Source organism: Tamandua tetradactyla, chromosome 16 (assembly GCF_023851605.1).
Source record: "Tamandua tetradactyla isolate mTamTet1 chromosome 16, mTamTet1.pri, whole genome shotgun sequence".
Classification (NCBI taxonomy): domain Eukaryota; kingdom Metazoa; phylum Chordata; class Mammalia; order Pilosa; family Myrmecophagidae; genus Tamandua; species Tamandua tetradactyla.
In genome coordinates, this window is record NC_135342.1 from 52,380,494 (window position 1) to 52,394,174 (window position 13,681).

The 13,681-nt window shown below is 52.5% G+C and overlaps 1 protein-coding gene across 7 annotated transcripts; it reads right to left on the minus strand.

Moving 5' to 3' along the window:
- Positions 1 to 1,522: 1,522 nt before the first annotated feature.
- Positions 1,523 to 13,262, minus strand: SLC38A7 (solute carrier family 38 member 7). Of its 7 annotated transcripts, none has more exons than XM_077132609.1 (13): positions 13,144 to 13,262; positions 12,464 to 12,583; positions 11,162 to 11,343; positions 10,506 to 10,840; positions 9,573 to 9,771; positions 9,225 to 9,369; positions 8,222 to 8,320; positions 7,544 to 7,601; positions 7,218 to 7,332; positions 4,639 to 4,786; positions 3,902 to 4,101; positions 3,019 to 3,073; positions 1,523 to 1,735 (listed from the first exon to the last, which is right to left on the minus strand). In XM_077132609.1, the coding sequence occupies exons 4-13, from the start codon at positions 10,773 to 10,775 to the stop codon at positions 1,633 to 1,635; spliced, it is 1,392 nt and encodes a 463-aa protein (XP_076988724.1). In that variant the 5' UTR covers positions 10,776 to 10,840; positions 11,162 to 11,343; positions 12,464 to 12,583; positions 13,144 to 13,262; the 3' UTR covers positions 1,523 to 1,632. The 7 variants fall into 7 exon arrangements, with proteins under 7 accessions (XP_076988724.1, XP_076988728.1, XP_076988727.1 ...); XM_077132613.1 differs by having other exon boundaries at positions 11,162 to 11,246; positions 12,464 to 12,586; positions 13,144 to 13,243; XM_077132612.1 differs by having other exon boundaries at positions 11,162 to 11,274; positions 12,464 to 12,586; positions 13,144 to 13,243.
- Between the last annotated feature and the right edge of the window lie 419 nt (positions 13,263 to 13,681).

Sequence of the window (13,681 nt, forward strand, 5' to 3'; positions counted from 1 at the left end):
TGCAGCACTCGGTGGCTGTGCAACCTACCATCTAGGCCACCTGCTAGCCTTGTCAGGAACAGGCACTGGCAGGGCTGGCCCCATGCAGGAGGCTGAGGGAAACGGTAGGAGGGGCTGGCTCAGGGCTCCGAGGAGGCCCATGAGGAAAGGCGGCTCACCCTGTCTGGGGCCTGAGCAGAGCCCAGGTCACCTCCAACCAACCTCTGCTTCTCAGATCGGATGCCCTGAGTAGGGGGGCCCTGGAGGGTGAGGGAAGGTCCCTCTCACACCCAGTACAGAAGTGGTGGGCAGGAGGGGCCCAGGAAATGCTGGGTGTTCCAGATGGAGGAAGCCTCATTTGGTGCCTAGGATTGGCTAAAGCGAGTGGGGACAGCTGAGGGGCCAAGGTGACCAGGATGGGAGGATGGAGGGGGAGAACAGTGTCCCTCCTCACCTGCCTGGGGCAACAATCCAGGGCCATGGGTGGTGCTGAAGGGACTGAGGAGAGGGGCTCTGGCACCCCCACCAACTTACAATGAATGGGAGAGACTGAGCTACACAGACAAACAGGGTGGGGGGTGAAGAAGCAATACAGGGGGTAGTAGTGGTAGAGCAGACAAGCCCAGGCTAGAAGGGAAACTCACGCTGCCCCCTGTCAATGACAACTGCTCTTTCTCTAGGCCATCATGCTGGGGATGGGTGGGTGGAGGAGGGGAAGAGAGACCATCACTAAAAGAGATGTCAGAAGTCCACCTTGATCTTGGCCAGCTCCGCCCACATGAAGGGCCTGAAAAGGTTCTAGCCTTCTCTATCTACCCTCCTTTGTGACCCCGGAAAAAGGGGTCCGTGTGGAATGTGGGAAAGAAAAGCAGATCCCTCATGGAAAAAGATAACGGAGAAGGAGTACTTACAGCACCGTGGCATGGCACGGGCCCTGGCTTCAGAGAGCCGGGATGGCACCGTTTGTAAACATTAGACTTAATGATGTCCTGGGGTTGGAAGAGGAGGCAGATGGCCAGCCTGGACCATCAGTTTGGGGAAAGAGAGAGGATGGGGCCCTGAAAGGTCTGGGAAATGTCAGCTAGCCTTGGGAAAGAGGTCTACCAGGCTTACTGTGGGCCAGCAGGGAGCAGACGGGGCCTGAACCTACCCGTCTCCGCTTGCTTGTATGATTCCAGTGCTACCTTCAGAAGCTGCTGGATTCTAGAGGAAGCCACTGCTGGCTGTGGCTGTCAATGAACTAGAGCCAGACTCAGCCCTGGGGGAATGAGCATGGCCCCTACTTGCTCTTTACCCACAGTCTTTCTCCAAAGGGATGCTAGATCGGGTCCTTTCTTTAGATGCCTCCTGATCCTCTTCATCCATGGGTTCCAGAATGGAGAAGTCAAGAGCAGGGGAGAAGATTCTTCTGTGATGCAATACCTCTTCCCATCATCCTTGGCACTGCCAGGACTGGGGAGCAGTAAGAGAGCTGGGTTTGAGCTGTTTAGAATTGTGGGCTGATTTCACCCAGAACTGTCCCTGTAACAGGAGGTCCAGATGCCATTTCATCAGTAGAGAGGAAGGACGTCAGACTTGGGATAGCCCCACATTTCTAAGAGAGGGGTTCCTGGGTCCAATGGCGAAGGCCATGTCTTCCCGGGGAGGCAGTGGTTAGGCCAGGAGATCCACATAGATGGCATTGGCTGTGGTCTGGCCGAAGATGAAAGCTCCCAGGGTGACCAAGAGGACACCGTAGCTGACCAGCACCCACCAGCTGTAGGGTTGAGGGAAAGAGGGCCTGGTCAGTTATTTCACCTAGGCCTTTGCAGGCTCTGTTATATCAGTTAACTACAACAATTACTTCTGCTAATGCCTCCTGTTTGCAGAGCACTTCCTACCTTCCCAAGGGCTTTTCTATACACAGGTATGTGGGGCCAGCTGTATCCGGCCTAGTCCATACGTAAGGAGTTCAACTCCTAAAAGGAATTAACTGACTGTTCACAGGAAACCAAGGGCAGGAGCAGGATTAGAACACAGATCTCACCATGCAGAGATGTTCAAGGAAAATCAAGGCACTTGGAGCATGACTCATTTCATTGAAAAAGAGAGAGAGAGAGAGAGAGAGATGTCTACAAATGTATGTACCTAAAAGAGCAAGAGGGTTACAGCTGGGTCCTGGATTTAAGGGTGATTTTTATTTTCTTTTTCAGACTTGTCTTTATTTTCTAAGTTTACTATAATAAGCAAATATTACTTGTATAATAAAGTTTTCTCAAAGTGTGCAATCTGTTCTGTACCTCTTTACTATTCAGGGACACAAGCAAATTAACACCACAGTGAAATGTTTTTCATTCATCAGACTAACAAAACTTAAAACGGTTAGCAGGCGGTGCAGGTAAGATAGGGGCAGAGCCTGCTCGCCCACCACTGCTGGGGCTGCAATCAGTCCATGTGTTATGGAGGTGAAGTAAAAATGCTCCATCCTGTGACTCTGCAACATCCTTCTAGGAACGGATGCTACCCAAATCCCCAAACATGCGTTCCAAGATGTACATGTACAAGAATATTCACATTCAGGACACACATATACAACAAAATATTCTGCAGCCATTAAAAAACAGAGAAAAGCCGACTTCTCTGTGCTAACACAGGACAACCTCCACAACGTACAGTGAGAGAAACAGAGCAAATGGCAGAGCTGCATGCCTGGCATGAAGCTACTTAAAAAAAAAGCAACAACAAAAACTAAACAAAAAGAACTGAGTTCATGGATGCACACACACAGCTACGTGTGCACAGCCACGTGTAAACGCATAGGAAGGGTCTGAGAGTAGGAAGCTTCTCTGCAAAAGGACGTGGTGGGCAGCAGGGCTGTGGGGGAAGAGGGCCTTTCACTGCTTTATCTAAAATACTTCAGTAGGGTTTGAATTGCTACAACTGGCACATTACTGACTTTTTTGTTTTTAACAAGTATGAATAAAATGTTTTTTTAAAGGCACAAGTCTCCTACCTATTGTACGTCTCCCCCAGTCTGCCACTTGCCCGAGAGGATCTTACCTGGCTGGCTTGACTTCCTCCATCTCAGAGAGTTTGGTCTGGATGAGGCACAGCCCTGGAAGACAAGAGGTGGCCCTGAGAGCCTGAGTGGGCTCCTCCCCTCAGGCCCAGCCTCCCCCAGCTCACGGTGTTCCAAGAGGCCATGATGGGAGGTGGAGAAAGGCCTCTGTGCTCCTGCAGATACTCCATTTCTGCCCTTCACTCCACATCCACTGAGGTCTGGCCATCTGCCCCCCACCCCCTCTTCTGGGAGTCTAGCATTTGCCAAGCCCCCCAGGGCCCCTCCCTGCACAATGCTGAGTGGAGCTGGCCCCCTTGCTCCAAGAAAGTGCCAAGCATTTTCAAAGTGGCACCCTGGAGAGAAACAAGCTAGGAACAGATGGAACCCATGGCTGGACAGGACACCTGTAGCCCCAGGTTTGTCCACAATTTCCCAGGAATCTGGTGGTAGACCAATGTCTCCCAGGGTGTTACCACCAGATTCCAATGCTCCCTGCATTGTAATGAGCTGAGCCAGCCATATCCCCACAGTCAGGGAGCAAGAGTACCATAAGGAAGCAGTTAAAGAGCACAGGCTCCTAGACCCAGACCTCCTTGGGCTTGAAAAGGTTTTGTTACTAGCTGTGCTTATTACCCTCTGGGAACATCTGCTACCCTCTCTGAGCCTCACTGTCCTTATCTGTAAAACGGAGAGAACAACTCTGTCTTCCTTACGAGAGATCACACTTGGGCAGGGGTTGACAGAGCCTGGGGTGGGTGGGCACTAGATGCTTGTGGTTATTCTCCTGGCAGGTTCTGAGAGGTAGGGGGCTGAGGATGGGAGGCCCTGGGAGCCAGTGCTGTGGAAGCCAGTGGCCGGGAGCAGGGGGCACTGCATTTGCACCTGGGAAGACGAAGATGAAGCAGGCGGCCAGGCCCCCGATGACCGAGATGACCTTGCCGATGTCCGGGATGAAGAGCGCCAGGAGCAGGGTGAGCAGGAACCAGGTAAGCGTCTGCAGCACCCGCCGCCGCCGCTCCCGCCCCACGTCCTCCTCCACCGGCATCCCCTGGTAGCGCAGCCACAGGCCCTCGACCACCGCCCTGCTCACACAGAGAGTGGCTCAGAGGCGCCCCTGCTGACAGGTCCTCCCACCTCCCGGCAGCTTGGCCCCTGGCTGTGTGGACGGTGGATATGGCTCTAATTGCTGAGTCTCAGTTTCCTCTCCTGTAAAATGGGCCAAACAGCTCTTTCCTCAGGGCTGCCGTGGGGACTGGGTGAGAGGGTGAGTGCCAAGGACCAGTGCCTTGTCTAGCACAGGAGGTGCACACCACGTGGAACTGATACTACCTTTCTCCTTAAAGGGGTCTGGGGCACCCAAGAGGACACATGATGAAGTCAAAGCTCAGAAAATAATCTGGACTATAAACCCATGGAATGTTCTGGTGACTCTGGGACAAAGGGGTTCTTTGAGACCCAGCTCAGGGCACTTGGGGGGCCATTCTAGGCACTGACACTTTTCTGTAGACTTGTTTCTCCTGCTACAACATGGGTCCCCCAGAAAGCCAAAAAACCATAAGAGGGGTATCTGAGGGGCTCTGGTAAGAGTGGGCACCCAGGTGGGGTGGGGAGGGGCTCACCGTCCACAGAAGTGCAGGATGGGGTAGGAGGTGAGCACGCTAAGGATGATGAAGGCTCGGGCGACAGCCACAGCCATGTCCTCCGAGGGGTAGGACAGGAGCACATCGGGGTCCACAGCAGCCCCAAAGGTCAGGAAGCCACAGATGCCTATGGGTGGGAAAAAGAGGGTTGAAAGGAAAACCCTCCCAGGTCCCAGGAGAGCCTGGGGAGGCGTGACATTCCACCTAGGTGCATCACTGGGCAGGTAGATGCTGCAGCAGCGCTGGAGAAAGGCCGGAGCTTCCAGACGCCTCACTCCCTGACCTCCCCTTTGGAAGCCTCCAGCCACACAGCCACCTCTGAGCTGGGACACGCCTTGTACTTTCCCAACGCAGGCCTCTGCACTAAATGCACTGCCCCAGATCGTCACGCTGCCCTTTCATGCTTATTCAGGTCTCACTTCAGATGTCCCCTCCTCAGAGAATGCTTCCCTGTCCAGCCCAACTTCAATAACCCTCACCCCAGTCACTCTCTAGAAGTGGCTCTCTTTTTGTTTTCCGTTTTTAACTTGCTATTGACCATCTCCCTAAGCAGAACACTAACCCCAGGAGAAAAAGGACTTTGCCTCTTACCCCAGGCTTCATTTTCAGAGGCCAGAACAGAGCCAGTAAGGCAGCACTCGAGGACCAGGTGTAGGAGAAACGGAGACCACGGGGCCCTTTTCTATCATTCCCACATCTGGCTCCTTTCTCCAAACCATTCTCCAAAGAGTGGCCGGAGCCACTGTTCACCAAGCTGCTCCCCTGCCCCAAGCTCCCTCCGGCTCCCAGCAGCCCTCATGAGGCATTACCCATCTGTGCTGGTTTGAAGCTATTTCTACCTAGAAAAACCATGTCCTTTAATCCTAATTCAACATTATTAGATGGGATCTTTTTAATTGTTTCCATGGAGATGTGATCCATGCAATTGTGGGTGATAACTTTTGATTAGGTGATTTCCATGGAGATGTGTCTCCACCTATTCAAGGTGGGTTACCTACTGGAGCCCTTTAAGAGGGAACCATTTGGGAAAAAGCTTCAGTGCCGATGGAGCCCACGTAGCCAGAGACCTTTGGAGATACAGGAGGAAAATGTCCCCAGGGAGGCCTTATGAAATGAGAAGAGAAAGTTAGCAGATGTTGCCATGTGGCTTACCAGCTGACAGAAGTGTTCTGGATGGTATCAGCCTTTCTTGAGCAAAGGTAATCTCTGGTTGGTGCCTTAATTTGGACATTTTCATGACCTTAGAACTGTGAATTTGCAACTGTACAAGCTCCCTTTTTAAAGCTGTTCCATTACTAGTTGTGCTGGTATGAAAAGGTTTATGCACTCTAGAAAAGCCATGTTTTAATCCTAATTCCATTTTATAAAGGCAGCCGTTTCTTCTAATCCCTATTCAGTACTGTTATGTTTGAAACTGTAATTAGATCATCTCCCTGGAGATGTGATCAATCAAGAGTGGTTGTTAAACTGGATTAGGTGGAGACATGTCTCCACCCCATTCAGGTGGGTCTTGATTAGTTTACTGGAATCCTATAAAAGAGGAAACATTTTAGAGAATGAGATTCAGACAGCAGAGAAGAATGACATAGCCACAAGAAGCAGAGAGTACATCAGCCAGTGACCTTTGGAGATAAAGAAGGAAAATGCCTCCTGGGAGCTTCATGAAACAGGAAGCCAGAAAAGAAAGCTAGCAGATGACGCTGTGTTCACCATGTGCCTTTTAACTTGAGACAGAAACCCTGAACTTCACCGGCCTTCTTGAATCAAGCTATCTTTCCCTTACATTGGACATTTCTATAGACTTGCTTTAATTGGGACATTTTCTCTCCCTTAGAACTGTAAACTTACAACTTACTAAATTCCCCCTTTAAAAAGCCATTCTGTTTCTGGTATGCTGCACTCTGGCAGCTTTAACCAACTACAACACCACATGACCTCGCTGCCTGCCACCCGCCCCCAGCTCATTCCACTCCAGCTCCATGGACTTCCTTTCTGCTCTGGCCCCAGGGTCTTTGCATTTCCTGGTCCCTCTGTCTGGAATGTTCTTCCCCCTGGTCTTCATACTCTGGTTCCTTCTCATCACTTGGGCCGCCCCCCCTATGCCACCTCCTCAGAGGATCCTTCTGTGAATTACCCCCCATTCGCCCACCTAGTCACACTCGCCTCTTCCCCGCCCCACTGCTGCTGCGACTCTTGCCACTCTAGAAACCCTTATCATTTCGTATTGTTTGCTTTTGTATGACCGTCTCCCCAGCTAGACTGTAAATTCCACATGGGCAGGACCAGGCTCATCATAGATCGACTGCATCCCCCACGCTGAGAACAGTTCCTGGCACCTACTCAGTAGAGATCTAGAGGCAGTGAAGGGATGGATGCAGACATCTCTCTTATCCTGGCAGGGAGAGGCCCAAGACAGCCCAAATCCAAGCCAAGGCCTAGAAGTGTCTGATGTGCTAGAATGCATGCAGGGCTGTTCCTAGCAAAACTGGGCCAGAGGACGTGGGGACTTGAGGGAAAGTGGGAGCACCCCGAGCCTGGCCCTCAGAGGGAGTACTCACCTGTGCCCAGGTAGACAGCAAGGGCTATGACCATGGCGGCCGTCACCACCCCACCCCAGGTCTTCACCTCGGGCCGCCGCATGCTGTTGAAAACGGGCACACTGCTCACATGGCACTGCCAGGGAGAAGGGCACAGTCATGTCGGGTAGGTGACCTAACCCCCCATTTCCAGAAGATGGCACTTGGAGATTTCAGGGAAAAGGGGCAAGTCCTGGGGTCCCCACTCCATCCCTCTTCCTAGGAATCTCCCCATTCTGCCTAGAATGTGGGTTCCAGTTCCCGGTGCGGAGGTGTTAAAGGGATGGTGGGGACCCTGCAACTGGCACCTGAAATCCGAAGCAGATGGTGGGCATGGCATTGAACACAGCCATCCAGGACGTCGGCCTGTGAACAAACACACAGGGAGGCGCTGCCTGTGGACCTTTCACGGACACCGACTGTCCCACATGCTCCCTCCTCACTCAGCCCCCATGGCCTTCACCAGCTGGATTCTACACACTGAAGCAGGAAAGGAGCCATGTCCATTTCACAGGTTAGTACACCAAGGCTCTGAAAGGCCCTCTTGGGACTAAAATCTAGAATTCTGAGGTCCTAGACTGTCCTTTTTGCTTTTCTGGTTTGTCCCTTTCAAAAAAGAAAAAAAAACACAAACACATTTTTTTTTAATGACAAAAGAGATTCATTCTCACACAGAAAATAAAGAAATTACAGCTAAGCAGAAGTTGGAAAAAAGTTCAATCACCCCCTGGCTGGTTCCAAAACGTGAGGCCTGGTACCATGGGGGCTCACCTGTGGGGTATCAGTGGCCAGGTCTCTGGCTCACTTGTCCCTCCTATAAACAGAGACCTGGATCTCTCACCTCCTTACTACAATGACTAAACCAGCCCTAATGAACTAAGCCTTGAGAAGAAGAGCTATGTAGCCTTTTGATGCCCAACCCAGCACCTCCTGGGGTCGAAGTACTCAGCTTCTAGTCCAAATGTCTCCCAAGGGCCCTCACCCACCTGGTTGAAATGTCCCCCGGGATCATCTCTTTGTCTGGCCAGATATATTTGATGATGATGATGGCAGTGACGTACCAGGTGCCCACAACGCTCAGGAAGCTGCCAGGAAGGAGAGGTTGAGTACCCTTGTCCTGCAGTCTTGGTTGCCCCTTCTCTGGTCATGTCCCAGGTACAACTACCCTCAGTTTAATTGACCACAGCACCTACTGAATAACTGGGAGATTACACCAAGCAAGGACTCAGGAAATGACAGAGATGTTTCAGAGAGACCCGCTATAGCTAGGAGGGAGCTAGACAGTGAACAGGAGATGAGACTATACTTCTGTCCCAGAGGAAGTATGTTAGTTCAGCTCCAAGCTCAGAGATCAGGGCTGAGGGCTAGGCTCTAAAGGACACCTGCTCTCTCCTGGACTTGGTGAGGGCTGTAAGCGGGGCATCCTTTGAGTCCGGCCTTTGAGAGTCAGGAAATGCAGGGCGCAAAACGGCTGTTAGTCCAAATACTGGAATGTCAGCGTTAAAAGAGACTTTTCAATCAGCTTCCTGCGGCTACCTCATTTACAGATTGGAAACAGCCCAGGATAGAAAGGCCTGGAATCTCACAGCTTTTCAGAGATTGAGCAAGAAAGCCAGTCTTCTCCCTTCATGCAAAGTTGCATGGAAAATGCTGACAATCTCAAATGATCAAAAATCTTATGTTCCCAGGGACAGTGAAGCCCCAGACCAGGAGGCTGCCTTCACTCCTGACCACTGTCCAGGCCTTCTTTGCCAAGGACATTTAGATCCGAGTCTCAGACTGATGCGAAGGACTGTCTCGCCTGCCGATGACAGGGAGAAATCTCACACTCGAAGCCCTGCAGGCCCTGGTTCTGCCATGTCCAAGCCTACTTTCTGAGAAGGTGAGGGAGCATGGAGGGGAGGGATTTCCCAGCAGCCCTTGCGTCTGCAACCAAAGCCTCTGTCAAGCTGAGGCTGGGCCCTGAGCCATGCAGGGGTGGGCTCAAACCTGGCATATTTCTGGAAGCCGATCTCCCTGGGGATGGAGAGGGGCAGGATGAAGAGGAAAGAGGTGACACTGATGGTGAACTTGCGGTCTGTGTACCAGGGGCTGCTGCTGGCCCCCTCAGGCGCTTTTGCCATCACAGCTATAACTGCACAGGGAGGAAGGAGGGAACGTCATGCCAGGCTACCCCAGGGTGCTACCCTCCTGCTCTGCTGGGCCTCAGGAGCTAGGCCTAAGGGAGAATTCCCAGAGGAATGCCCAGGTGGGGACTTGGGCAGATGTCCTGAGCCTTTTCCCTCCCCCCAGGGTTCCCAGGGAAGGGGGAGAAAGGCCCTGAGGGGGAAACCTCACTCTTGTCCTGCTGGTCCCCGATGATGATGAGGAAGGCGATGCAGGTGCCGAAGGTGTAGACAGCAATGGCCACCTCACACAGCACACCTGTCAGCTTGCCACACACAGCCCACACCACCTCCTGGTAGGTCCTCTCGTTACTGGCCTGGGAGCAGTAGGCCAGGATGACAAGGCCGCTGATGATGAAAACCAGCATGCCCTGCAGGTGGGGCAGAGAGGAAGGGAGTTTGGGAAGGGCCCGGCAGCAGCGGGCATCTGGTCTTGGCCAGCACTTATGGGGCCAATGCCCAAAGCGCACTGGGGGCTCATCTCACAGGGCAATCTTTTTTTTTTTTTTTTTTTACATGGGCAGGCACTGGGAATCGAACTCGGGTCCTCTACCATGGCAGGCAAGCATTCTTGCCTGCTGAGCCACTGTGGCCCGTCCCCACAGGGCAATTTTAATAGATTGCTGGAGGCTGCCAGGTTAAGATTTTCTCTAAAAATAAAATATTTTGTGGAAGATTTCAAATACTCACAGTTTAGAGAGAACAGGAGAATGAACTCCAGGGTACCCATCACTGAGCCAATCTCATTTCATCTATTCCCCCTCCCCCTCTGGATTACGTTGAAACAAATATTTCAGTCTTCAGTTCTAAAAGGTAAGGGCCCTCTTTTCAAACATAACTGGAAAATGACGGTAACACATAGCGTAATTAAACATGCAGTTAATATCCCAACTGCCCTGATTGTTGGAGAGGCTTTAGAAGCCTCACCAAGCTCAGAGGAAAGAATGCTGGAATAGATTAGTCATGTCTGCCTCATGTGAGGGAGGGGAGGGTGGCGGCACGTGTGCCACTGATTGACCATCCCAGATCCAAAGGCTCCCTTTCAAGGCAAAGAGCCTAGGCCTACCAGCTGTACTGCATCTCTGCCCCCAAGCAGCACCCTTACCATTTGCAGGGTGATGCCAGCTGCCACACCCCCGGCTGTGCTGAAGGCTGCTGGGAAGTTGAGCAGCCCTGCACCCAGGCAGGCATTGACTACGATGAAGACGGCCCCAAGCCTGGAAGTGGTGCCTCTGTCTGGACCTCCAGGAGAAGCCAACCCTTCCCCCTTGGGGGCTGTGTCCACACAGGGACTCTGCAGTAGACGGGCCCGCTCTCCAGCATCTGTGCTCCAGCCCCATTCGCCATGGTCGCTGTTGATGCTAAGCTGGGCCATGGCCCCAAGTGTCCTCTTCCTGCAGGGTCTGTGGGTTCTGCCTCACGATCGCATGCCCTGTACAGCTGAGGGAAGAGTCAGAGCTTAGCTGGACGGTAGCAGTGGCTCCTTCCAGGCTCTGGCTCTTCTCATCCCAGATGGGACCAAAGCAGCTACTGTTATCTCTGAGATGGGGAAAGTGGGACCCAGAAATGTGAAATAACTTTTCCAAGATCATACAGCTTCAATTCAAACTCAGGTCTGCCTCTGTGCAGAACATCTCATTGGGTGACACAGTACAGGGTGGCAGATTCATTTTAAAACACGTCAGATGCGAATCCCACTTGATTCAGGCTTACAGACACACAGGGTAAATAAAACATAATGTAAATGAGAGGGGTACTGACCTGTTAGCACTAGAGCTGGAGCACGGCCTGGCATCGGGCTGGGTGTATCATGAATGTTATCTCATTCCATTCTTAAGACAGCCTCCTGGTCATGAGATCCAGTGGTTATGTCACTGTCCCAGGGTCACATATGAGCAAGTGGCAGAGCAGGATTTGAATCCAGAGCTTCCTGGCTTTCCAACCTGTTTCCACACCACAGGTCCCAAGAGTAGCCCTCATATACAACCATGGGCATTTCAATGCAATATACCCAGCCCACCTTTCTCTGGCCAAGAGTCTATATTCTGGCCAATTCTCCCTCCTCTTCCAAAGAAATGTTCTCTTCCCCTCCGCCCCTACCTTCATAACTACCACATTTGGGTCCCTGGGAAACAATGAATCATCAGTCCTATGCTTGGAATGCTCTCAGCCCCTCTTTGCCAAAGGGGACCCTTTCAGGTCCCACAGCTCCATTTCCTCAGACACTCACTCAGCTCTTCTTGGAGCCACCATGGCTGCGCCATCATACAGTGAAATCGGACAGCCTTCTTCCCTCAGAGTCTCCCCTTTCTGAGCCCTGGACCTAGGCTACTCATACAAAACTCTGCATTTGATGACCTGTCCCTCTTCATTCTTCACAGTTCATGGGGAAGAAAAGGGGACTAAACAGATGCCATAATGACTGATCCAACCACGGCCCATCACAGCTAGCATCGCCTCTGATAGCCTCAATCCACTGGGGGTTTAGAATGGCTAACGAGACTCCTTGGGTAGTCAGATGCTTCCATTTCTCCTGAAGATGGATAAAGTTGGGGATAATACACTCAAGGGAGGTAAAAATGAGAGATGGGGTGCTGTCAGACATCTGTCATCAAGCATATATGCAAATGACACAGCTCCAGAGCAATCACCCTTCTCCTGGCTTACATCCAGAATGGTCAGTCAGATGCCACCAGGCTTCCTCTTACACAGCCCGCCACCCAGCCAGCAACTCAGCAAAAAATCAAAGCAGAACAAGGCAAAGGTTAGGAGTAGTGAAAGCAGTCTCAAGACTTCCAGGGTTCCAGCACTGTTACATAGACAGGCCTGCAATGTTGGTGCTGCCAGAACTGTGAGACCACCTCTCCATCCCCCTCATGGCACAGGCACAGACACCAAGAGTACAGGGTGACTTGTTCAGTCACAAAGCTTGGTGCAGCCTTCTGACTCTCCTATGGATCTCAGAGGGAGGATGGCCCCACCTTTTCAGACTCTGCATTGGTCCAAGACCTCTCAGCCTTACCCCGTCCCCCACATTACTCAGCTCTATTGTCAACAGCTTACCTGTTCTTTCCACCTGATTGGCTGTAGCGGAAGGGGGGTTCACCCTAAGAACCAGGATCTGGTTTTCCTTACTTCCTCTCTGGCTCCATTTTCTTCTTTCTCCAGCCTTTACCTAAAAACCTGCTGTCAGCAGAGATAAGTTTGGTCTATTTCTGTGCTAGCCTCAGCAGGGTGTGAGGGGAACTGAGCAGCTCTGACTGTAATTCATAAAAGAGAGGGCCAGATCTGATACGGAAACAAGCCTAGGGAGGGAAAGAGGCTAGCACAGTGGGCAGGTGGCAGAACCAGAACTAGAAGCCCGATGGCCACATGCTCAGACCAGCCCGTAACCACCGTAATACACTTGTCAGATCCCACCCTGAGTGGGCTCCATGGAGCCCTGAAATACCAGGGATGGGCAGCAGTGGGAGGTGGGCGGGGGGCGCACTCGGGACGGGGAAACCGTCCTCAGGATTGTGGCGAAGCTGGTGAGTTATTATGGGGTAAACTGGGAGGGGTTCTCAGACTCGACCCGGCCTAGGACGAGGCGGAGACCGACAGACCGAAGACAGGTGTGGGGCCGCAACGGCTCCGGGCTCCGGAGCTCTGTAGGCAGTGGGACCGAACTCGGACGGGGTGGGGTGGTGGGCCTGGGAACTTACCGCTTCCACCCTCCGCCACCTTCCCCTCCTGCCTCCTACCTTTGGTGTTTCATTCCCCAGCCGGTTGCGGAGACACGTGAGCACCGATCACATGACCGCCCCGGGTTGGGCGGGCCGCGGGGCACGCTGGGAATTGTAGTTTCCCAGCTCGCCGAATCCCCAACCCCGTGGCGTGGGCCTGAGCCAGCCTCCTGCTCAGACCACCTATGTTTATTCTGTTGTTTTTAGTCCTGGCCTCTTGTCCAAGCCGAACACTGCTCCTTCCTCCCCGAAGAGCGTTTGGAGGCGTAGCGGCTCTGCCAGACTCGCTGCGGTGGGCCGAAGCGATTTATTTGGCCTCATTACTCTCCCCGGACCCTGCCCTTTCCTCGGGCTCGCGGCCAGTGAACCTGGAGTTTCTTTGACTGAGGAGGGTGGAGGGAGGGTTCTCACCTCGAGTTGTGGCTTTCCTGTGGGAGAGAGCGCTGGTCTATATTCACAGAGTTGTGCAACCACCACCGCGCTCTAATTTCAGAACATTTTCATCACCCCAAGAGAAACGAGGAATCTAGAACCTGGGTTCCAAAATTGTTCTTCC